At 38.9% G+C, this 26,859-nt stretch overlaps 1 protein-coding gene across 5 annotated transcripts in view; it reads left to right on the forward strand.

Annotated features, from left to right (window-relative positions):
• TET1 (tet methylcytosine dioxygenase 1) overlaps positions 1–26,859 on the forward strand; it is a 136,458-nt gene that overhangs the window by 23,622 nt on the left and 85,977 nt on the right. For all 5 annotated transcript variants that reach the window (XM_040485206.1, XM_040485209.1, XM_040485210.1 and 2 more), the window contains one exon: positions 16,154–16,207. In XM_040485206.1, the coding sequence (XP_040341140.1) occupies positions 16,154–16,207 (54 nt within the window). The remainder of the gene's footprint in view (positions 1–16,153; positions 16,208–26,859) is intronic.

A 26,859-nucleotide genomic window follows, 5' to 3' on the forward strand; every position in this document is an offset into this window, starting at 1 on the left:
TTTTCATATCAGATTATTTATTTATTTATTTATTTATTTATTTATTTATTTATGGGAGAATGCAAGCAGGGGAGGGGCAGAGAGAGGGGGTAAAGGATCCAAAGCAGGCTCTGAGCTGACAGCATCGAGCCCCATGTGGTGCTTTGTGGTGCTTGAACCATGACCCGTGAGATCATGACCTGAGCAGAAGTTGGACGTTCAACCAACTGAGCCACCCAGGTGCACTTTTCATATAGATTTCATATGCAATATCATTTTGTGGTGAATTTTACGTTAAAGAGCAAACATAGGATCAAGACAGGAGGAAGTGGGAAGATAAGGCAGTGGAAGTCCACAGTTTATGCAAGGAATAAAATTTGGGCAGAGTTGATACTGTTTAGATTTAGAAAGCCGTGTGTGTGTGTGTGTGTGTGTGTGTGTGTGTGTGTGTGTAAGTAAATTGTTTAGGAGTTAATACAAAACTGAAGGGAGATTGGTCCTAGGTAATATAGAAATTCAAATGCCTTTATTCACCTAATTCCATTTTCTTTCTTTCTTTTTTCTTTTACTTTTTTTTTGAGAGAGAGTGAGCGAACGAGAGAGAGAGAGAGAGAGAGAGAGAGAGAGAGAATGTGAGTGGGGGAGGGGCAGAGAGAGAGGGAGACAATCTGAAGTAGGCTCCAGGCTCTGAGCTGTCAGCCCAGAGCCAGATGCAGGGCTCAAAACTACAGGCCGTGAGATCATGACCTGAGCTGAAGCCAATAGCTCAACCAACTGAGCACCCAGGTGCCCCCACCTAATTATATTTTCAAGTGCATTATGAGATGTTAAAACAAACAAAAATTTAAAAACCAGGAAAACAAAACAATAGTGTTTAACTTTTATCTTTTTAAAAAAAAATTTTTTTTTTTCAACGTTTATTTATTTTTGGGACAGAGAGAGACAGAGCATGAACGGGGGAGGGGCAGAGAGAGAGGGAGACACAGAATCAGAAACAGGCTCCAGGCTCTGGGCCATCAGCCCAGAGCCTGACGCGGGGCTCGAACTCACGGACCGCGAGATCGTGACCTGGCTGAAGTCGGACGCTTAACCGACTGCGCCACCCAGGCGCCCCAACTTTTATCTTTTTTAAAGAACTAACAACTAGGGAACTCTGTCTTCATTGCTAATTGGGTACATAAGATTTTAACAAAATTTAAACTTCTTTGACTTGAAACAGGAAACTGGCAAAGGAAAGGAAGAAGATAGAAATTAACGTTTATTGAGGGTCTACTATGGGCCAGACACTGCTAAAAGTCTTAATGTTACCATAATTGATCCTGACAGTGATCAGTGAAGTTTAAGTGTTTGGACTCTGATTTTGCAGACTGGTAAATAGAAACCCACTTTAAAAATTGTGTTTAATTCCCCATGGCTAGCAAGTAGTAGAGGCACTTTTTTCACTGTGATAAAGGAGAATTAAAGAATTAATCTCTTCTTTTTAAAAAAATTGAGATAGAGTTCACATAATAAAATTACTCTTTTAAAAGTGCATAAGTTAGTGTTCTATAATGTATTTGCAAGGTTGTGCAGCCATCACCACAATCTAATTCTAGAACATTTTCATTATTCTAAAAGAAACCCTGTGCCACTCAGCAGTCATCCATTCTCCCCTCCCCCAGCTCCTGGCAACCACTAATCTGCTTTTTGTCACTGGATTTGCCTGTTCTGGACACTTCATGTAAATGGAATCATACAGTATTTGGTCTTTTGTGTCTGGCTGCTTTCACTGAGCATAATGCTTTCAGAGTTTATCCATGTTGTACCATATACCAGTACTTTGTTCCCTTTTATAGCTAAATAATATTTCACTGTATGAATAAACCACATTCTGTATGCACATTCATCAGTTGTTGGGCTTTTAGGTTGTTTCCACTTTTTGCCTATTATAAGTAATACTGCTCTGAACATTTGTATACAGGTTTTTCTGTAGACATGTGTTTTCAGTTACTTTGTGCATATTCCTAGAAGTGGAATTGCTGAGTCAAATGGTAACTGTTTAAGGAATTACCGAACTGATTTCCAAAATAGACCATTTTGGATTCCAAGCAGCAATGTATGAGGATTCTAATTTTTCCACATCTTCACCAACACTTGTTATTATCTTTTTGATTATTCCAATTTTTTATGTTTACTTATTTATTATTTATTTTTGAGAGACAAAAGAGAGAGAGCACGAGTGGGGGAGGCAGAGAGAGAGAGAGAGAGAGAGAGAGAGAGAGAAAGAGGATCCAAAGCAGGATCCACCCTGAGAGTAGAGAGACTAATATGGGGCTTGAACTCAAGAACTGTGAGATCATGACCCGAGATGAAGTTGGGTGCTTTAACCAACTCAGCCACCTGTGAATTTTTGATTATTGCTATCTTAGTGAATGTGAAGTGATTATCTCATGATGGTTTTGATTTGCATTTCTCCAATGATTAATGATGTCAAGCATCTTTTCATGGGTTTATTGACCATTTGTATATCTTCCATGAATACTTTGCAATTCTGTCTTAGTCCTTAGACCTTTTGGATTGCTATAACAAAATACTACAGACTGGGTCATTTATGAATAACACAAATGTATTGCTTAAAGTTCTGGAGGTTGGGAAATCCAAGATCAAGGTGACAGCATGATAAAATTCTGGTGAAGGCCCTCTTCATAGTTCATAGCTGGTGCATTTTCACTGTGTTCTTATATGGTAGAGTAAGCTAGGAGATCTCTCTGGAGCTTCTTTTATAAGGCACTAGTCCCTTCTTTAAGGTTCCATTCTTATGACTGAAGCATTTCCCAAAGGCCCATCTTTTTTTTTTTTCCTTAATGTTTATTTATTTTTGAGAGAGACAGAAAGAGCATAGGAGGTGCCGAGAGAAAGAGACACAGAATCCAAGGCAGACTCCAGGCTCTGAGCTGTCAGCACAGAGCCTGCGATGGGGCTGGAACTCAGGGACCACCAAATCATGACCTGAGCGTTAATCTTTTTTTTTTTTTTTTTTTGAGACATCACTGAGTTGACTGAAGGGCCAGGATTTTTTTTCCTGCCCTTCATGTCCCTCCCTATGCTGTGTTTGGCATTGGGTAGCCACCAAACAAATGTCGGTTGGGTTGAATGATACTGAACATAGATGTGGAACTGGTATGCAGTAAGCATTTATCTGAAGGGGTTAATAACAGCTATCATGTTTTGAGTACTTACTTAGTGCCCAATACTGTATCAACTACTGACATACTCATTGTCTCATTTAATCCTTACAACAATTCTATCAAGTATACGTTCTTCCCCCAGTGTATAAGGTAAGACACTGAAGGGGTGCCTGGGTGGCTCAGTTGGTTAGGAGTCTGACTCTTGATTTTGGCTCAGGTCATGATCTCCCAGTTCGTGGGTTCCAGCCCCACTTTGGGCTCTGCTCTGACAGGACAGAGCCTGCTTGGGATTCTCTCTCTCTCCATCTCTCTCCCCCTCCACCACACAATCTCTCTCTCTCTCTCTCTCTCAAAATAAGTAAGTAAGCTTTAAAATTTTTAAAAAAATAAAGACACTGATGCTTAGACAGGCCGAGTAACTTGTCTAAGACCACACAGTTGATCTGGGATTTGAAAGAACCCTTGGCTTGGATGGTATGTGCTCATTTTAACCACCATGTTCTCAAGTGAAGGCAACAAGCAGGAGGTGAAGAAGCCAGAGGATGTGGAGGAGGGGAACCTAGAGGCAGACTGGTTGTGAATAGTCATGCTAAGGGCATTGATGCTATCTTTCAGACTTGTGAAACTTTGAAATAGATGTTGTTTAAGAGTCTTATAGGTTCATTTTGCAAAACTATAATACTTTCTTTGTTTTTAAGTTTATTTGTTTTGAGAGACAGAGTGTGAGTAGGGGAGAGAGAATCCCAAGCAGGCTCTGTGCTGTCAGCATGGGACTTGAAATCACTGTGAGAGCATGACCTGAGACGAAACCAAGAGTCGGACGCTCAACCAACTGAGCCACCCAGGCGCCCCCAAAACTATAATTCTTTTTTCACATGAATCAAATATTGCCAATTCCACTGATTCTATATTTTACTTCCAAGGTTACATTTCTCTTTAGCCAGCTTTTTACCTCTTTCTCTCAAATTTTATATTTTTACTTAAAATATTTTTACCCTTCCTGGACTCATTCCCCTCTGAATCTTGGTATGGTAATTCTGCACTGTCCTATGCCTTCTATCAGATGTTTTTATATTTTGTGCAGCTTTTCTAATTGTCTTTAGCGGGACGGTTTTTCCAAACTATCAATGACAGTGAAAGTTTTATATTCTTTTTATTTTTTATTTTTTTTTAACGTTTATTTATTTTTGAGACAGAGAGAGACAGAGCATAAACAGGGGAGGGGCAGAGAGAGAGGGAGACACAGAATCTGAAACAGGCTCCAGGCTCTGAGCTGTCAGCACAGAGCCCGACGCAGGGCTCCAACTCACGAACCGTGAGATCATGACCTGAGCCAAAGTCGGACGCTTAACCGACCGAGCCACCTAGGCGTCCCTTTATATTCTTTTTAAATTAATAAATGTAAGATTATGTTATGATGGAATGGTGGAATTAGAATGCCCCAAGTCTAGCAGAAATCTTGTTGATACTAGATTTATCTGGGAGAGGTTCTGATGTCCCCAAACAGTGTGTTCTTAAATATCTTCAGTTTTTATATTAAATTAACGTTAATTGCTCATTACTGTTTTTTGAATGCCAATATAGGTAACATACAGTGTTATAAATTAGTTTCAAGTGTACAATATGGTGATTCAACAATTCTATACATTACTCAGGGCTCATCATATATATATATATGTATATGTATATGTATACATATACATATACATATACATATATGTACATATATATATATTTTTTAATGTTTATTTATCTTTGAGGAAGAGAGACAGAGCATGAGCAGGGGAGGGGCACAGAGAGAGAGAGAGAGAGAGAGAGGGAGCACAGAATCTGAGGCAGGCTCAGGCTCTGAGCTATCAGCACAGAGCCCACACGGGGCTCGAATCCACAAACTGTGAGATCATGACCCGGGACGGGACGAAGTTGGAGGCTTAACTGACTGAGCCACCCAGGCGCCCCAAGGCTCATCATATTAAGTGTACTCTTAATCCCCTTTACTTATTTCACCCATCGCCCTACCCACCTCCTCTCTCACCATCTGTTTGTTCCTAAGAGTTAAGAGTCTTTTTTTGTTTTGTCTTTTTTTTTACTTTGTTCATTTGTTTCATTTCTTAAATCCCACATATGCGTGAAATCGTATGGTCAAATAAGTCTGACTGACTTATTTCATTTAGCATTACACTCTCTAGATCCATCCATGTTGTTGCAAATGGCAAGATTCTGTTAATTTTTAGGGCTGAATAATATTCCACTGTGTATATATAGCACATCTTCTTTTATCTGTTCATCTCCCAATGGGCACTTGGGTTGCTTCCATAATTTGGGTATTACAAACAATGCTGCAATAGAAATTGGGATGCATGTATCCTTTCAAATTAGTGTTTTCATATTCTTTGGGTAAATAGCCAGTAGTGGAATTACTGGATCATATAGCAGTTCTAGCTTTAATTTTTTGAGGAACTTCCATACCTTGGCTACACCAGTTTGCATTCCCACCAACACTGCCCGAGGGTTCCTTTTTTTCCACATCCTTGCCAACACTTGTTTCTTTACTTTTTTTTTTATTACATTGTTTTTCATATACAGTTTTCTTAACTAATGACAGTCATGGTTCTTGGCTGCTGTAATGGAACCGCCTGAAAGCCAAGCACCATATCACATGCTTTTCATAGTCATTTCAACACTTAAACCTAATGTCAGCATTGTCCTTCACTGAGTCTATGGGAGGTTGACTTGCTTAAGGTCCCATATTTAAAGATTTTTTTTTTTTTTTTTTTTTTGGAAAAGATAGAGCACGAGTGGGGGAAGGGGCAGAGGGAGAGAGAGTGAGACTCTTAAGCAGGCTCCCAACTTGGGGCTCCATCCCATGTCCTTGGGATCATGACCTGAACCGAAATGAAGAGTCAGATGCTCAATCAACTGAGTCACCCAGGTACCCCAAGGTCCCATATTTAATAGTATAGTTGGGACTTGGACCCACCCGGGACATACTGATCTTATTTAAGATAATATTTTGATATTGTATAATACCATATTTTAAGGTTGGGGCTCCTGGGTGGCTCAGGTTATGATCTTGCAGTCGGTGAGTTTGAGCCCCTCAAATATTTTGATATTTGATATCTCTCTCTGTCCCTCCCCTGCTCACATTCTGTCTGTCTCTCAAAAGCAAACATTAAAAAAAAATTAAAAATATATTTAAGATGTATAGGCCAGGAGGAAATAAAACTTCTCTCTCTCTCTTTCTTTTTTTAAGATTTTATTTTTAAGTAATCTCTATAGCCAACATGGGGCTCAAACTCACAATCCTGAGATTAAGAGTCATACATTCCACTGACTGAGCCAGCCAGGTGCCCCAAAACTTTCTTTTCAAGACATCTACAGTAATTTTCTTTTATTACATGCATAGTTAGTGATTAAGAGAATTGGTGGGTATAGCAATCCTTAATCCCCCCAAGCCCACTAACACTTCATTTATTATGATGAAGCAAAAAGTAGCCCTATAAAATATGGCTTTATGTTCATAAAGTTAAAATTTTAATTACAGCATCAGTGAATGCAGTTTGACTCATTCTCAAATGATGCAGTTTAAAGAGTTAATGATGGGCATTCACAATTTATAAATAATAGTAAAACATTAAGAACCATTTATTTTTTTTTAAACAAGAGGCAATTGAATAAGTATTCGGAAGTCAGGTAAATCAAACACATTTTGGGGGAAATTGCATTTTTTAAAGTAGTCACTAAGAGTATCTATGGGAGCCCCTGGCTGGCTTAGTTGGTAAAGCATGCAACTTGATCTCTGGGTTGTGAATTTGAGCCCCATATTGGGCATAGAGATTATTTAAAAATAAATCTTTTTTAAAAAAAGAAAAAAGTATCTATGGAAACACTATTATAATCATTTATGCTAAAACATTCCTAATAAAGATATGCAAGTTTTTTTATTTAAATCTGCACATTTAGCACAGCTACAAGCTTGAGCTCTATACCTGTTGATTTCTAAGGTGAACTGTGATGAAAATAACCTTTTTGTTCTTTTGTTACGGCAAGTATATCTTCTCTGGACTTCACAAAGTATTTCTAAAGGGCTTTATATTGCAAAAGTTCAAAAGGATCACCTTCAAACACAGAAGTGGTGCCAAGTTAGAAGAACTGAGGACCTAGTAAGAAGTAGGAAGAACCTTGAGGACATTTTATTTTATTTTATTTGTCTTATTTATTTATTTATTTATTTATTTATTTATTTATTTATGAGAGAGAGAGAGAGAGATTTAGAGAGAGAAGTGGGGTTCTCCTGAAGCAGGGTTCTTGTTGACCCAAAGTGGGGCTTGAGCTCACCTGACGTGCAATTCAAACTCAGGTACTGCGAGATTATGACCTGAGCCGAAATCAGATGTTTAACCAACTGAGCCACCCAGGTGCCCTATTTATTATGTTACATAAGAACTACTGTGTCCATTGAATAAGTATTTGGCTGTCAGGAAAACCAGACTTTGGGAAAAATTAATTTTAGGCATTCTACTATTATAAAAATATTACAGGCTCAATGGCAAGTTTTTTGGTTTTATTTATTTTTTGGTTCTCCCTGAAAAAAGTGGTAATTCCTGTCTTCTCTCAACCTGAGCTAAGTTCCATGAAAAAGAATTATTCATTAAATCAGAAACACCAAAGGTATGAAGTGGCTCCAATATAGTTGCTATTCTCTGTTCCATTACCGGGATGAACAAAGGGCACCCTTTACTCCAAACATCAAAAGCGTCTGTCCAGTAGTTGCCCTGCTGAAAGAATATAACTTATTTCTAGGCAGACAAATACATTTCTCCATAGATTGTGTGAAACTCTAGGAAATGAGTTCAAGGACTAAAGGAGTTAACCTTTCTTGAATAACTGATCTTGTCTCAACAAAAAATTTTGCATACGTTCATTTTCAAAATATACTTTTCTCTGATTAGGAGACTTAGTTATACAAAGGTGATTTCTAGTTGAAAAGTAAGGGTTTTCAGATCTAAGACAAACCAATCACCCCTCCTTAGTTCTTCCTTTGAAAAAGTAGCTGTTATTTGTGATGATGAATTTAATAGGAGCATCATTGTTGGCTTTTGAAAGGACTAATTATGGAAAACGGTACAAAAAATAACATTTCAAACTGGAAAAGTAGAGAATTAAAAGCTGATTACATCTATCCATGTGCCTCTTATATTCATTGTCCCCTTAGCTCCTTCACAGCCACGCTCCAGTGTGACTTTCCATAGCCATAGTGCTGCCAGTGTCCTTGCACATGCTGTGAACCTTCATCGGGGGCACATACATTTCTTCTCTCCCTCTAAATGTCACCAACTCCTGCTTATCCTCCTTAGGTTTCAGTGGAAATGTCACTTCCTCTGGGAAGACTTCTCTTTCATAGCTTTTCTGGGATCATCCCCATTCTATACTGCATCATGATTGTCTGTTTGTGTCTGTCCTGAGATGTTAGGTTCTTTTTAAATTCTTTTTAACAATTATTTATTTTTGAGAGAAAGAGAGCATGCGTGGGAGAGGGGCAGAGAGAGAGGGAGACACAGATTTATAAGCAGGCTCCAGGCTGTGAGCTGTCGGCACAGAACCTGACATGAGCCTCGAACTTATGAGAGGTGAGATCATGACCTGAGCTGAAGTTGGATGGTTAACTGACCCACTCAAGCGCCCCTTGAGATGTTAGGTTCTGAGGGCCAGGCCCAGCACCATTTCTGCATATTGGAAGTCCTGAACATTTATGAAGTCATCGCATGGGTTTTGATTATTTATTTTTTGTTATTATTATTGTTTAAAGATTTAAATGGAAAGGTTCATTATAAAAAATGAATCAACAAGTTTCAAAGAAAATGTTTTTGGATGTGGAGTTTTTTAAGGTTGTTCAACAATTTTAAGTTAGATTTTGTTAAACTTAGGAGATAATTAGATCTAAACCTCAGGAAAGAAGTTGTGTGTATGTAAAATGATTAGAGCTTCTCAGAGAAACTGAATTTTTATGATTTTGCTATTAGACTTGATGAGACAATAGGATTATCTAAAAACTGAGGGTTCTGGGCGCCTGGGTGGCTCAGACTGTTAAGCGTCCGACTTCGGCTCAGGTCATGATCTCACGTCCGTGAGTTCGAGCCCTGCGTCGGGCTCTGTGCTGACAGCTCAGAGCCTGGAGCCCATTTCAGATTCTGTGTCTTCCTGTCTCTCTGCCCCTCCCCTGTTCATGCTCTGTCTCTCTCTGTCTCAAAAATAAATAAACATTAAAAAAATTTAAACAAAAATAATAAAAAAAAATAAAAACTGAGGGTTCAGTGCTATCTAGTGTCAACTCTCCAGCACGTGGAGAAGGAGCCCAAAGATAGAGAGCTTCCTTTTTTTTTTTCTTTTTTAAAGATATTATTGATATAAAATACACAGGACAGACTAGGAATAATAAGAAGCAAATTTCAATATATCATTCACAAAAAGGGACATTTTCTAAATATCAGCATCCTTTGTGATTTGTTTTTGACAAGCACCTATAGATACTCTTTTTGGATTTCTGTGTCCAAATTATGGCTTTAGACTGTAATGGAGTAAGCTTGTCAATTTGAAGTTAGTACTAAGAATTGTTGAGAAACTAGGGAGAGGTGATATTTCAGCCCCATTAATCTCTGGCATTATCTCTGCTTCCCCTCACTGACAACAGTTCTCCCTTGGCAATTATTGAAGACCATCATTCACTTGTTCCTTAATTCTTATTTTTGAAGATCAGTTATTTATTTTTTATTTAAAAATTTTAAAAATGTGTATTTATTTTGAGAGAGAGTGATAGAGGGAGCAAGCAGGGGAGGGGCAGAGAGAGAGAGACAGAATCCCAAGCAGACTCCGCACCATCAGCAGAGAGCCCAATGTGGGACTCCAACACACTAACCGTGAGATCATGACCTGAGCTGAAATCAAGAGTCAGACGCTTAACTGACTGAGCCACCCAAGGGCCCCAAAAAGCAGTTACTTTTACCAGCACTAAGCAGGACTGCTAGAGGGAATGGGATAGATCCTATGTAGACCTGGCCCCTTAGAAGGAAAAAAGGGTCACTGCAGATAAGTCTCAGGGAAGGAAGTGGGGGACGGAAAGAAGCCAGGGAAGGCTGTGTGAGGAGATCAGCCACCTATACCCAGACTATTATTGTTTACCCAATCACCCAGGAAGATCTCCCATTAACCTAAGGTTTCTGTGTCTCACAAGAAATAAAACCAAGCTAACTTTAAGATCTCTAAGAATTGTGAACAATATGAGCCATCCTTTTCTTACTCTTAATGATTGGAAATTTATAAAGTACGGTACTTAAAATATCTTTACCCAGGTATCACTACAAAAGCTATGACCCCCTCTCCCCCAACAATGTGTAAGAAAAGAAATATAGAAGGATTTTATGGGAGAGGGGAGTGGGGTAATACTGGAAGGATTTTGTGCTACAGAGGTGTCCAGTTTGAGAAAGCATGATCACTCCTGAGATTAACCTAGAAGAAAATTCCTCCTAGGTGGTGTTTGTATGTCTAGTTTCTTGTGGATGCAGAATGGCTTATGCTTAGAGAAGTAGAATTTTAAAATTATTCATAAATTTATCTCTGAGGGCACAAGATTTATTGTTTTAAAAGCACATTTAATGTAATATTCATTTAAATACTAGTCTTCTAGGAATATGAGCCACTACGAAGTATGTAGGATTTTGCATTTAAAAATTTTTTTAGGGGCGCCTGGGTGGCTTGGTCGGTTAAGCATCCGACTTCGGCTCAGGTCATGATCTCACGTCCATGAGTTCGAGCCCCGCGTCGGGCTCTGTGCTGACAGCTCAGAGCCTGGAGCCTGTTTCAGATTCTGTGTCTCCCTCTCTCTCTGCCCCTCCCCTGTTCATGCTCTGTCTCTCTCTGTCTCAAAAATAAATAAACGTTAAAAAAAATTTTTTTTTAAATAAAAATAAAAATAAAAATTTTTTTAAGGGTGCCTGGGTGGCTCAGTTGGTTAAACATCTGACTTTGGCTCAGGTCATGATCTCACAGTCCGTGAGTTTAAGCCCCACATGAGGCACTGTGCTGACAGCTCAGAGCCTGGAACCTGCTTTGTCTCTCCCTCTCTCTCTGCCCCTCTCCTGGCTTGTGCTCTCTCTCTCTCTCTCTCTCTCAAAAATAAACATTAAAAAATTTAAAAAAAATTTTTAAATTAAATTAAATTTATTTATTTGTTTTGAGAGAGAGGGGGAGAGAGAAAATGCAAGCAGGGGAGAAGGGTAGAGGGAGAGAGAGAATCCCCAGCAGGTTCCACACTCCGAGTGCCTGATGTGGGGCTCCATTCCATGACCCTGGGATCATGACCTGAGTGGAAGGCAAGAGTCAGTCACTCAACCAAGAGAGTCCCCCAGGCCCCCTGCTCCCAGAGTGTGTAGTTTTGAAGATGTTTCAACCTTAAAGGTTATTTGGGGGATATTTACCAATGTCTATTGTTGGGTATTGAAAATGAAGAGGAGTTATAGACAAAGCAGTGTAGACAGTTAAACTTCAGCTCAAGTCAAGTTCTAACTTCCTGTGTAGAGTGAATGAAGTAATTTTATCTCTTTGAGCCTTAGTTTATCTATGAAATAATGTAGTTAGACTCAATTTTTTTCTCTGATGTTCTCTTTTAGTTCTACGATCATTCGATTTCAAAAAAAGTTTTTAAGTTTATTTATTTATTTGGAGAGAGAGTGCACATGTGAGCCTTAGCAGGGGAGAGGGGTGCAGAGACAGAGAGGGAGAGAGGGAGAATTCCAAACAGGCTCCACACTGTCAGCGTGGAGCCTGATGCAGAGCCACGACTTGAGCTGAAATCAAGTGTCTGACACTTTACTGAGGCGCCCCTACAATCATGGGATTGAGAGAAAAGAGATTCCATTTTGTAATATTTGAAAGAACCTAGAAGTTACTACAAAATTAAGTACAACTCATGCAACTTAATAACCATGATTTCTTGTGAGAAAAACAAATAGACTTAAGTGACAAAAGCAAGTTCTGAGTAAGTAAGACTACAACACAGGGTTTCTTAGTTTCTGATCTGCCATTTTCCAACACGATCTAGTGGTGTGTACTTTGCCCTGAGTGATAAGAGAGTGGGAATGGCTTTCCTGACCTCCAATTTCTCAGCTAGCAATGTCTGATTATTTTCTCCATCAAAGCCTTGAGTCGAGAGACTGACAAATCACTAAGTATAGGATTTAGAGCAGATGGTCACAACCAATGCAGGTTACCAATCTATTCTGCGTTCAAACAAGTGCAGATCTTCATTGTATAGTATCAGTTGGCTATTTTGAGTCAATGTTAGGTCTGGTCACTTTAATTAACCCTCATATTTAGCTGTGATGAGCTTTGGCTTTATTTATTAATTCATTTTGCAGAACACTGCACACAGACTTCCAATGTTTGCTTAGGTTGCCAAGTGCAGTGTTGTATGACTTCATGAGTATCCCATGTAGTGAAAATTCTGTCAGTGGGGCTTTAAAAAGGGGACTGACTTCTCACTGATGTGGATTTTCGGTACACCTAACACTTGGAGCCTGATTTTGTTTTATTGAGATGAACATGGATCACATAGGTAATAGGTTGATTTTCAACATATGATTTATTATATATCATGGCCAACTTCACTAAATATTGAGCAATCAAGCTGGGGAAATGTTGATACTTTTTAAAAATTATATTCAAGTATTCAAGGGGGAGAGGCATTATTTGTAATTGAAATGCAAGGAACTTTAAGAAATGTAGAGCTACCCTTGCATGCACTGACAGGAATGTAAAATGGTATAGACACCATAGAAAGTTTGGTGATTCCTTGAATAATTAAAATTATCATATGATCCAAAATTAGCACATGATCCAGCAATTCTACTCCTAGGTATATATTAAAAGAATTAAAAGCAGGGACTCAAATAGATACTCATACCCATGTTCATAGCTGTATTTTTCACAATAGACAAAAAGTGGGAACAACCCAAATGTACATCAACAGAAGAACAGATAAACAAATTTGGTGTATATACACACAGTGAAATACTATTGAGCCTTAAAAAGGAATGAAATTCTGGGGCGCCTGGTTGGCTCAGTCACTTAAGCTCAGGTCATGATCTCACGGTTCATGGGTTGGAGCCCCACATCTGCTATCAGCACAATTCAGATCCTCTGTCCTTCCTCTGCTCATTTTCTCTCTTTCAAAAATAAATAAATGTTAAAAAAATATCTTTTTTTAAAGTGTTTATTTATTTTTGAGAGAGAGACAGAGTGTGAGGAGGGGAGGGTCAGAGAGAGACATTGAATCTGAAGCAGACTCCAGACTCTGAGCTGTCAGCACAGAGCCCGATGCGGGGCTCCAGCTCACAAACCCTGAGATCCTGATGTGAGCCAAAGTCGGAGGCTTAACCAACTGAGCCACCCAGGTGCCCCAAACTTAAAAAAATATCTTATAAAAAAAAAAAAAAAAGGAATGAAATTGTGACAATCTCAGAACATGGATGAACCTTGAAAACATTACATGAAGTGAAGGCCAACTATTGTGTGACACCAGTTATATGATATACTAGAATAGGCAAATTTATAGAGACAGAAGGCAAAATAAAAGGTAGTAAGGGCTGAGAGAAGGTGAATGAGGACTTAATTGTGGAATGGATATAGAGTTTCTGTTTGGGATAATCAAACAGCTGGGAATGGAGAGGGGGGGGAATAGTTTCACAACATTGTGAATGAATGTAATGCTACTAAATTTGTACATTTATCAATGGTTAAAATGGCAAATTTTATGTTATGTATATTTTATCATGCACACACACACAAACTTCAAAGAGAAAGAAATGTAGGGCCGTTTTCAAATCTTGTTGTATTATGTCCTGTTTTCCTACCTGCTTCGTGGATGCTTCATTCACCACAGAGAGCTTCTTGGTGTGGGCACAGTGTGCTTGAAATTGCCCTGAAAGATGTAGATAGGTCAGAATCCACTGGTTTTGCTACCAGGAGGCTTGCTTTTTACATTTGTTAAAAATTTGAGGGTGGGTAGGTGAGAGAGAGGTAGTTTAAAGTCGGAAAAGAGTGCATGTTGGACTTACCATCCTAACAAGAAAAGCGTGCTTTTGTGGCAAACCGAAAGGCTAGGAATCCAGGGTGATGAAATACAGGCCTTCCGGCCCTCGCTCTGTTCCTGATTTCTGGTTGTGGGAATCTGTTCTCAATCCAACTGCAAGTGGAAAACCCATCTTTGGCTGAGCAGCAAGGGAGGCCCTCCTGCCAATCCCCTAAATGTGTTGCTGAAACTTTGGCCCTGGGAGGATGGAGCTGAGGCTGTCTTCCCAAGATCTGTGCAGCTGTCAAGGTGGCTATGATGGGACTGTGACTGGCCTCTTCACTCCATTTTGGCAGTGACCTTGAGACCTGCCAGCTCACAGCAGCTGTCTTGGTTCTTTTTCTCCTGCCACTGTTGCCTGGCCAGGGGGCTTAAGGGGAGGGAGCTGAACTCCTCTGGCTCTGCCACTCTCAGGGTCTGGCAAGTTCTGGCTCTGGTGCCCAGCTCTCCCAGTGCCTACCACCCACTGGGCACAGTGGCAGTCCAGGTGCGTGAGTGTGGGTGGCTGCCTGTGCCACCTCTGGCTTCGCTCCCAATTCCTGGGAAGTGGGTGGCCCCGACTGACCATCAGCCTGCTGCGCAGACAGGCTCCACGTGGGGACCCACTTGGCAGCTCCACCGGGAGATGCTCGGTGACAGCTGATGATCTTGGGAGACAGAGGAGCCAAAGGTGCTCCTTCTATCCCAAAGGTTTGAGCCCACCTTGGGACAGTAGGAATTTTCTCTGGGAAATGAAGGTCACCAGAAATGTGCAGAGCAAGAGAGAAGTCTTTTTTTTCTCCAGCCACTCAGAGTGGCAAGTATATTTTGTAAACTCCTCCCCTTCTCCTTGTCCTCATCCTGTCCTTTTCCTTTTAAGTGGCTTCATTAGTATTTTCTAATCCGCCTTTGTCATTGGACATTTATTGACAGAAATCAAATTGCTGTGTTTCTGGGCAAAGCGCCTGCTGCAAAGAGGTGTGGTTCCCGGGGAATGAGACACGCAGCCCAACAGCTGAGCCTACACTGTCCTCACATAACCTCCCTGCCTTAAATATCGCCAATATTTAGCCTTGCCTTATAAAGTAAAAATGCACAATACCTTCCAGAGTTTCAGCAAGCCCAAATGCCCCCCTCGGCTCAGTTATATCTCCTGTACGTTGGAGGCAGAGCCGCGCACCCCTCCCCCCGCGCAGACCTGCCCTCGGAGCCGCCAAGAGGTTACTAATCAGGGAGCCTCCGCCATCGATCCGATGGCGGAGACCTGGGGGATTTGTGTGCATTGTTTTTGCTGAAGCCTCCTGTGATTTCGGCGCGACCAGATCCTCTGCAGCGCACTCCATGTCGCAGCTTGTGGCTGCCTGTGTCCTGTGGTGAGAGCGGAGCCGCACAGGAGATCCTTTGTCTAGGAAGGCTAGCAGAGAAGATCACTTTGGAGTTGCTAAGCTCTGCATTGCCATTGGCTGCACTCTTTGTGGGGCTGTTTTTGCAAAAGGCATGCCCAGCACGTCTACAGTGCTGGCAGGCCAGGGCTGCCTTTAAACACCATGATAATAATACCAAAAAGCAGTTTGCAGAACTGTTCCACTGTAGAGGCTTCCTCTGCAGAAGCAAGCAAGATGGCTACCTCGTGGGCTTCGCTGTGAAGAATGCAGAGGCTAATTAAGACAGACTTTAAGGGGAAAAAAGGGTATTTCCCTACTTCATCTTTATGCAAGGCTTTTTTTCAGTGACTTTTAAAGTCTACATTTTACATAAGCTCTTTAGGTTCTGCCTAGCAAACATGTTGATGATTTTAAATGGTATAAGTAGTTTTCTAGAGAAATAGCCAAAAAATTTGGGGGGGTGGGAGCTAATTTTTTTTCTTAAACGGAGGCTCATTTTGCAATTTGATTTTTTTTAGGTTATAAAAGAAAACAAGAGGCCCCAGAGGGAAAAGAAGCCCAAAGTTTTAAAGGTAATCAGCTATTGATTAAATCATATTTAATTTTTTTTCCATTTCATATAGTATTTTTCTGTCACTTAGGAGTAAATTTGCAGTACAGTGGATGTGAATTCTCCCGGATTTTCAGTAGATAAATGAATTTTCACTCAACTAAAGTGTTTTCTCTTTTCTTGATGTGCTGCATAATGTGCATATTAGCATCCTTTATTTTCAACCCCACACAAGTCTCCAGAAGGAAAAGTTTATATGCAAAGTGTTGTGAATAAAATTTGTTTTTCCTCTGTAGATCCCTTTGTAGCATCTGCATTTGTGGTGTTGCACCAGTGTGTAAACTTAAGCTCTTAAGGAGAGAGACACTGTTTGAAGTTGACAGCTATGATCCATTGTGATTTTAATAGACCTTCCATTAGATACTATTTTAAAATGTGTGGTTTTTCTTTCCAAAGGAAAGGGTCCTTAGAGGTTTTAGTTCAACTTAAAATGTGTAATCCATTGAGATCAGCCAAATTGCTTAATCCCAAATTCTCACTGTATCATTTTTAATTTCGGGCTTCATAGGGCTGTAGGAATATGCATGGTTTCATTATTTTCAATAGTTTGCCTAATGAGTATTTAGTAGTAACCTAATTCAGCTATAAGCTAACAGTCTGTGTTATGAGCTTTGTACAGTATTTAGAAGGGTTAATTTAAAAGCATATGGCTTACTAAAAGTTCAAGGCTAGCTTTAGTTCAGTAAATGGGTGCTTATGTGTTAAAGGTTTCAAGTGGTATATTGCTATTTAAAATGTAACCAACCTGAGCAAGTAACCTTTTTAAATCATAAAGACATTAAGCAATAAAACTTAACTGGTCTTTAAAATTATATTATGTATATATAATTAAAAATATTTTAAACCTAATCTTAGCTTTTCTTTTGCAAATAAAGTTTTAGCACTCAAAGAGGAACAACATGTTGAGCTATGGATGTGGCAAATTTTTATCTCATTTGTTTCACCAGTTGTGTGCCTTGAAAATGTTATTACCATGGAGAACCAAACCTTGCATTGCTTTCAAATTTGTCTGACCACCTTGAGTTTCTGTTTCCTGTGTGTGTATGGCATTGCCATGTACATTTTCATCAACCAACAAGTATTTGTTTAATATTTACCACACAGTCATCAGTGTTCTAGGCACCGTGAAATGAATGAAATTGCTTGGCACAAATTCTCATTGGGCCTGGACAAATAGAATACTGGTTATTTTCAGGGTAAATTAACCCCTCCTGTTTTTCTTCTGCATGTTGATTTGCTCACCCCCTCTCACTTCCTTCCCTTCCTCTAACTATAGAATTAATATCATCAAAAGCCCTGATTGTATTTCTTCATCTCTTCTTACACTTTCTGGGTTGGGTGTATCCATCCTAGGTGTTTTGTCTTCAAATCTTCGAGTGAGAAATTGTTTTAGTGCTGTTGTTAAAATGGCTCTCAAATTTGCAGGGGGTGGAATGAGGGTATAGGAGAAAGAGGTCAATTACATGGACACACTAATATAGACTAAGCTTGGTAGCTAAAGCATCATCTGCCTTTGCTAAGAAGTAGAATTGGGCTTTGGGGATACTATTTAATTCTATGTTTATTTTGTTAGTCTGTGGGTGTCTTGTCACCTGAAATAAATTTCAGAAGTAAATATACTGTGTGTTGCTTTTTTGAATCATGGCAATGGACTCTGACTTATTTTAAAATAAATGCCTGTGGGTGGCTGAATTTCATGGGCCACGGAAAGCAGAACTGAATTGTTGCTCACTTTCCTCTATCTATCAATTGTTGTACAAGAGTAGGGAGATGCCCTTAAAGGAAAAAAATAATAATTTCCCCCTGATGTTGGCATTTTAAAATGTTTTCTTCAGTTTTCTGTTGGCTGTAATGTATTTTGTTCTCCAAAGAAAGCTTTGTTTCTTCGCTCCACAGTAGAAATGCTAAAATGCTGTCAGATTTTCGTTTGATATGGGTAAAATAAGTAGAATATGGTACAACCCTGAAGGAGATGTTAGGAAAACTGAATCCATACTTGGGGAGGGAGGGAGGGGGAAGAGCACAACCTTCAGTTTAAGGTTTTATAGATGAGGACTTAGGGTTGCAGCAGGCTGCTACCTGGGAGAGTGGTGACGGGAGTCTACAGGTTACAACTTGGTCTCCTTTTGTAATTGGCTCTTTGCATTTGGCATTGTGCCAGAGATACAGTCTGCTTGCTTTGACTCTGGCCTCTTAGATCTTCAGATCTCCTGGGTCCCCTGCTCTTTGTCAGGGTAGATGCTGTAGGCATCCCTGCTGATCTTCACTTTCATTATCTGTGGAGAAGCAGTTGGATAGGTGAAGAGTCTGATTAAGGAAATTGGGTGCAGACTTGAAGCTTGTCCATCCTACTCTGAACTTGCCAACTAAATATTGAATCCAGTTGTGGGGATGAAATTGCCTGGTATGTCTCATACCTCTAATTTTTAAGCAATCTACTGTCTATGTCGATAACATATTTATTCTAATGTAGTTCATAATTTATTTTTTTAAAAAAAATTTTTTTTTCAACGTTTATTTATTTTTGGGACAGAGAGAGACAGAGCATGAACGGGGGAGGGGCAGAGAGAGAGGGAGACACAGAATCTGAAACAGGCTCCAGGCTCTGAGCCATCAGCCCAGAGCCCGACGCGGGGCTCGAACTCACGGACCGCGAGATTGTGACCTGGCTGAAGTCGGATGCTTAACCGACTGCGCCACCCAGGCGCCCCGTAATGTAGTTCATAATTTAAAACTGTAGATGTGACCTCCAATCCCTGCCGAGAGAGATAATTTCCTCTAACTGAAATGACAGTTTCTGTCCAAAGCACTCATGGCCAGAATGGGTATCAGATGATGGGGGTGGTGGTGGTGGGGAGGGGCTTGGCACAGATGCTTGCCCCCACTGGTTCTGGAGGACAGGTTCCAACTGAAACCCTATTGATTATCACTAGAGTTGCTGTGATATATACATGGCAGCTTATTGGCTGTGCTGTAATTGTCTCCTTGACTCTTGAGCAAGCTAAATGTATGAAGTAATTTCAGTGATTGATTCATAATATTGCACTTGTGAATGGCATGACTTGGAGCTCTGTTTGGTAGAAACATTTACATGAATAATCTCAACTTGGTGTGTCAGAGTAAAAGGATATATTCCCTTACATTTTCTTAAGAGAAAATCAATTTTAAAGTAATATCACTTTGGTTAGGTTACCAATCATTGTCCCTGGGAAAAAAATCAGATTGCACAGTTATCTGGGGGTAGTGAGGGGGAATTTAAAAAGGGAATTGTTTAAGAACTGTAAGTAAGATTAAGGAAAAAACTATGGATGTCAAAGCATCCCAGGGTTAGTGACAGCAGAGAGTTCTCACCACCCATAGGCCTGGAGAGACCAGCGTGTGGGAGCAGGTATCCAGGCATAAAGCATGACTGGAGTGGAAGAGATGTCGCAGGGCTTTGTTGTGGATTTGGTAAAGGGATGTTTCTGCAGAAATAAAATTCTTTGGGTCGGGAGGTAGGGGGGGTTGGAAATAAATACCCTGCCCTCCAGTTTCTTGCTGCTTTCATTGGCGGATCCAATCAGAAGCCAAAAGGGAAGGGAGCATACGGATAAAATATGTCCCAGTGAACCTCCTGTGGCACGTAAGAGGGTGTATAAGATGGAGTATGGACCTAGAGGGGCAAACAGAACATATTCAGCATCACTAGTGACCACAGGGACAGTATAGTAGGGTCAAAAATAGTACTAGAGCCATTATTATGTAAGAGAGTAACATTAGGCAAAGCTGGGTGAAGTGTATATAAGCAACCCCATACAGTGTTTGCAACTTACCTGTAAATCTAAAATCATTCAGAATAAAAAGTATGGGCATCCCTGAGCATGGGCCACATTTATACCTTCTGTAATTAGACACACTCTTTCTAGGCCAATAAGGGATATTTTCTAGCTATTTGGTTACAAAATATCATCAAAGTAGTATTTGGAAGAACTGAGTGAACAAATTTAAAGAAATGTCAGTGGATATTAAACCAGGAAACTGTCTACAGATTATTTAGAAAAGAAAAAATGAAAGCTAAGTGATCTTCCTGCTAGCTTCTACACTGGCAGGCCCTACTCTTCACTGTTTCCTTCCTTCCTTGATGATGCTGATAAAGGAAAAGAACAAGTGGGGGGGGGCCCCCCGGCCGGGGGGGGGACATAAGACATGTATCTCACTAGGGGAGAAGAAGACACTCACATATAGCTACTCTTAGGTCTTTAGGAATTATGTTTTAAAAAGAGAATAAATACTAAATCATATTCATACATTGTCTTGATTTGCAAGACATAGTGACATTCAAAATAACTAGTACCGTCATTGTCTGGCACATAGTAAATGCTCAGTAAGTTCAGTTTCCTGAACAACCTCATTTATATCCAATAAATATTTTCTTAGCATTTACTAAATGCTGGGACTACAATGGTGTACAAGACCAAAATTATTTCTGCCCTCATAGAGGTTAACTATTACTTAGGGAAGGCAGGCAAAAAAACAAAACAAAACAAAATTAAAGACAAATGAAAAAATTACAAATAGTACATGCTTTGAATGAAAAACAAACAAAATGCCAAGCTAGGGAAATTTACTTCATTTGTAAATTGTTACCTATACTAGTGCTGAAAAAAAAAACCAAATTTGATATCATTGAGTTACCTTGTTTATTTTTAAAACCCATTAAGCTAGGAGACAAGGAAGATAACAACGTTACTAAAACATTTTCTCTGCACACTTATCTACAACTTTGTTTCAGTTAGTAAAAAAAAAAATCATTAGTAAACTTTTCTTAACTCTGGTTATAATGTAACATTCTATGATTTATAGTAACATGTTGCAAATTTAAGTGATAGATCACATGCTGAGCTTGGCCACTGTTCAGGAAAAAAAGCATGCCATTTTGATGGTCTTTCATAGTCTCATGCAATGAATCCCGGTCTTCTGAATATAATAGAGCAGTGCAGAAAAAATTCAGAGTGGGTGATGACAGTATCCGCAAAGCGATACTAGCTTTAAAAAATCCGTATAAATTATAAGAAGATAATCTTAGAATACAGGACAGTCATATAAATTTAATTATTTAGTTTAATGATTCAACACATGGTCCTTATTTTCCTCATTATGTCATAAACTGGCAAAAATTGTCAAAGATGTGTGCTCATCCATCAGTGTTTATTCACATGATCAAAGGCACACATGGGGCTTCTGGTTTGCATACCCAGAAATTGTAATATAGCATTTTGCCCAGAGATGATCAGACTGATTTCAGGGCTGGGTTCTCACTAAGCCAAGCTCACACACAGTCAAATCATTCATTTATTATTGGAGCACGTACATTTCCAGTGACTCAAGGCCCATGTTCATTCTGTAATTTCTAGGAATGATCCCAAAGAATCAGTGAATAAAAGCCAAGTGGGGTGAATGGGCTTGAGGAAAATTTCATTCAAGCTACCAGGAAAAAAAAAAATCTGTTGAATTCTTCCTAGCTAAGAAAAGAATATATACCTTGTTTCTTGAATGTTTATGCTCATTTGATACTGTGTTTGTGTTTTGATAGTGCTGGACTAGAATGTATTCTGAAGAGTCAGATAAAAAGAGCTAAATAAAAAATATTAAATTTTTGTCGAAACGTTACTAGTACTGTAATTAATTTTCAAGTGTAATTAATTTAATGCCCAAAATATGTTCTAAAAATGTTTATTTAAAGATTTGATGATAAGATTTACCTGCCACAGTGGCCTAAGCAAGAGAATAAAGATTATAGAATCTTTTTTTGACTTGTTCTGATGATTTATTGTGGTTATTTTTTTAGTTTTTAAATTTTTTAAGCTTTATTTTTATTTATTTTGAAAGGGAGATAGAGGGGCGCCTGGGTGGCGCAGTCGGTTGAGCGCCCGACTTCAGCCAGGTCATGATCTCGCAGTCCGTGAGTTCGAGCCCCGCGTCGGGCTCTGGGCTGATGGCTCGGAGCCTGGAGCCAGTTTCCGATTGTGTGTCTCCCTCTCTCTCTGCCCCTCCCCCGTTCATGCTCTGTCTCTCTGTCCCCAAAATAAATAAAAAACGTTGAAAAAAAAACTTTAAAAAAAAAAAGAAAGGGAGATAGAGAACAAGTGGGGGGGACGGGGGGCGGGGGACAAAATCCCAAGTCGGCTCCCCACTGCCAACACAGAGCTCAATGTGGGGCTCCTACTCAGGAACTGTGAGATCATGACCTGAGCCAAGTCAAGAGTTGGACACTTACCTGACTGAGCCACCCAGGCACCCCTGATTTATTGTTTTAAAGGCTGACTCTGAATCCTTTTTGAACTAAAAGCAGGACTTTCTGCATGTGACAGATTTTTAAGAGAAGAGATGCTATAGTTTTATCATCTATTTTTAAAAATTACTGATGTCATATGAATTTGATTAAAACACATGTTCTTTTCATGGTTCTAAGGAACCAGATGTTAAACAATAAACTTATTATAGGGACCAGGTTATTTTAAATAACTAAATTGTTTAAGTATTATGTATTGTGTGTATTTAATTTTAAATATAGTACACACCTAAACATACCCACATAAGATCATAGGATTGTTGTAGAGTTAAATTAATTATTTAATACATGTAAAGTGGTGGGGCGCCTGGGTGACTCAGTCAGTTAAATGTCTGACTTTGGCTCAGGTCATGATCTCGTGGTTCCTGGGTTTGAGCCCCGTGTTGGGCTCCGTGCTGACAGCTCAGAGCCTGGAGCCTGCTTCGGATTCTGTGTCTCCCTCTCTCTCTGCCCCTCCCCTGCTCATTCTCTGTCACTCTCTGTCTCTCAAAAATAAATAAACGTTAAAAAAATTTTTTTAATACATGTAAAGTGGTTAAGACAGCATGGCATATAGTAATTTATCAGTATATTATTATATCTGAAGGTGTAATGTATGTTACTAAAATTATTGAGTCTTTCAGAAAATGTGTATTTTCTTAGCAGCATATTTACTTTATTCTTTCATTAAACCTGGGCACCTGGGTACTTGGGTGACTCAGTTGGTTAAGGTCCAACTTCAGCTCAGGTCATGATCTCATGGTTTGTGAGTTCGAGCCCTGCATCAGATTTGTTGGTGTTGGGCATAGATCCTGCTTTGGATCATCTGTCTCCCTCTCTCTCTGCCCCTACCCTCCCCCTCAAAAATAAATAAATATTTAAAAAATTATAAAAAGAAATATATAAACTTATATCCCAGAAAGCCTTTTCTTTCCTTGTAAAAATGTGATTTCTGCTTTTTATCATGAGGAATATCAGAAATAAGACTTTATTTATTTGTCTATTTATTTATTTATTTATTTATTTTTAAATGTTTATTTATTTTTGAGAGAGAGTGCAAGTGGGAGAGGGGCAGAGAGAGGGGGGGAACAGAGGATCTGCAGAGTGCTCATGCTGACAGCAGAAAGCCGGATGTGGGGATGGAACCCACAAACCACGAGATCATAAACTGGGCTGAAGTCCGATGCTTAATCCACTGAGCCACCCAGGTGCCCCAGAAATAAGACTTTAAACCTTGAAAGCACTAAATTTCTCTTTCCCCCTTTATTTATAAATATATTATAGAATCAAGTATTCTATTAATAAAGCTAGAATATCATCGGTATGAAAAATAATCTCACACTTGATGATCACTTTGAATTATAGAACTCAGGTACAGGGGCACCTGGGTGGCTCAGTTTGTTGAGCATCTGAGACTTGGTTTTGGCTCAGGTCATGATCTCCCTGCTTAGTGGGTTCCAGCCCTGCATCGGGCTCTGTACTGGCAGCAGGGAGCCTGCTTGGGATTCTTTCTCTCTCCCTCTTGCTCTCTGCCCCTTCCCCACTGTGCTGTCTCTGTCTCTTTCAAAATAAATAAACAAACTTAAAAAAAAAAAAAAAACTCGGGTACAGAGACAAAGATAGATGGATATGAAGACATCTGAAGCAGAATATAAGTTTTAGTGATGTTTCCAGGTTATGTATCTTTTAAGCCTGTTTTCTTACAGATAAGAGTCACATAATAAAGTTCTCACTAAATTATCAAAAAAATTATCTTAAATATCTGAAAGTATTTTTTCTTAGAAAGCAATGTTTTCACTTAATATCCTATGTATTCATTCTACTTTAGAAAAAGACAAAGTTACCTAATTTTCCATTTTTGAAATAAGCTTAAAATTACTTTAGACAAAATAGGAAAAAACATATCGAAATTTTCTGAGTATTTAAATGTTAATATCATAAATATTTAGTGCTTTTGATTACTTTTCATTTTTGAACATACAGTTACAGTTCATATTTGAACTGTATCTCCTGTATCAGCGGCACCCAAAGGAAGGTACATGACCTTTAATGTCACATAGCCCTGAGTTAAGCTCTGCTGCTGCTTCTTCTATTTACTATATGACCTAAGAAAAAATTTTTTCTTAGTGTTTTTATTTATTTTTGAGAGACAGAGCAAAAGCTGGGATGAGCTAGAGAGAGAAAGGGAGATGTAGAGTCTGAAGCATGACCTAAGAAATTTTAAGTGAACTCTCTGAGACACATTTTCATTATTTGTAGAATCATTATTTGTAGAAGGGGAGCAGTAACTAATCTACAGGATTATTTGGCAGCTTGCATAATTTTTAATTTTCTTAATTTATCCCATATGTAGTTGATCTTCAATAAATGATACCTTTCACCATCATTATTGTTTTTGTTATGAGAACAATCATAACTTTTAGGTTTAGAGCAGCAGTTAACTTTGTGGTCTCCAGGATATCTTAGTGTAATACCTTGTGCCTATAATTCATGAATGATCAAATTAATACATATCATGGCCTAAGTTTAGTCAGTTAAGTTGGAACTGTTAGATGTTACTATAGTGACATCTCAGTGTATAAGAGAAACTGTTGTCTCAAATCATCCGTCCAGGTCTGAATAGTCTGTGTTAATGAATTGCTATGGAAATCAGAATACATCTATACATTTAATTTGATTAATTTTTGTCTAATTTTTATTTGAAAAACTAAGCCTACAAAAAAGTTGAAAGAAAAATACATTGAACATCTGTATTATTTTATATACTTAAAATATATATATATATATATATATATATATTTTTTTTTTTTTTTTGCTGGAGCATGTGACATTTTACCTGTAAATACTTCAGCATACCTCTCCTAAGAAAAGAATATTCTTCAATGTAACCACAATACAATGATCACACTAAATAAATTTAATATTGATTCAGTCTAATCTAAGATACTGTCCATCTAAAAATCTTTTCAATTATCCTCCCTCCCCCCAACAATCCTTTCTAGCTGTATTCCTCCTGATTTAACAATGAGTCCTCGATCACGTCTCGCATTTGATTATGTCTCTCTGGTCTTCCTACCATTGTGTGTATGTGTATTCTTTCTTGACTGATGACTTTTAACACTATTTGTCTTTTCTTACGTTCTTATAAAATGTTTTGGTTTGACTGTCAAGAAATCTGGGTAACAGGCAGTAAATTTCAGGTTTTCGGTAGATTGTCCAATCCAGATGTAGCTGTTGGAGAGCGTCCAGTGATTCCTGGATTGGATCTTAAATTTCTGATAAGAGGTTAGCACATTGAAAAAAAAAATAAGTGTAAATTCAGAGATTAACTTGATCTTCTCCATCTACACTGGAGGCAAGGAATGGATACCTTGAATATTGGTGCACTGAAATAAAGAAATGAAAAAAAAAATGAAGTAAAAGTATTTACAGAGCCATGGGGAAGCACTTACAAAAGTATTATTGACTTGAAGTAAGGGTTTTGATGAATCTTATAAAAATCTGAAGTTTATTTGATTAAGATAAATAAAAACTATTTCAAAATGTTAATTTTATCACCCTACCCATGAAGTCTAGTTTATCCCCTCACTTAATGGATGGTGTAAAATAACTGCACTGCAGGTTAGAACATTTCATCAGAAATTTAATCCAGCTGTCCAGGGTTTATTTAAAGCCTCTGATATTTGATCACTTCACTAAAATAAGTTAGGACCATCAGAAAGCTGAGTTACTTGGTGCACATTTCCTAAGGTCCTATGCATTATGATACATAATACAGTTGTATAGGGCCTGACAGGCTAATGTCTGCTCAATATAATTTCTAGTAAAAATTGTCCGTGAAGAAGAAGTTACATGCTGCCCACGGTCACAGAAAGACAATGTAAGCAATGTTTTCCAATTTGACTTTTCAGTCAGAAACTCAATCAAATTCATAGGTCAAGCAGTGTCATGTGCTTGAGAAAGCCTCTGGTCTTCCCACTTCTTTCTTGTGGACTTTATTAAAATTTTAAAAATTTTAGAGGGCACCTGGGGGCCTCAGTTGGTTAAGCAGCTGACTTCGGCTCAAGTAATGATCTCTCAGTTTGTGGGTTTGAGCCCCGAGTCAGACTCTGTCTTCCTCTCACCCTGCCCTTCCCCCACTCACTCCCTGTCTCTCTTTCAAAAATAAATAAAACATTAAAAAAAATTTTTTTTTAATTTCAAGCAACAGAAAAGCTATGGGTAGTTCAAAGTATTCCCATACACCCCTCACCAAGTTTTCCCAAATGTTCATGTTTTATTTTGTTTGCTTTATCTCTCTCTCC

This window comes from Herpailurus yagouaroundi, unplaced genomic scaffold (assembly GCF_014898765.1).
Source record: "Herpailurus yagouaroundi ecotype Mexico unplaced genomic scaffold, PumYag 163, whole genome shotgun sequence".
Classification (NCBI taxonomy): domain Eukaryota; kingdom Metazoa; phylum Chordata; class Mammalia; order Carnivora; family Felidae; genus Herpailurus; species Herpailurus yagouaroundi.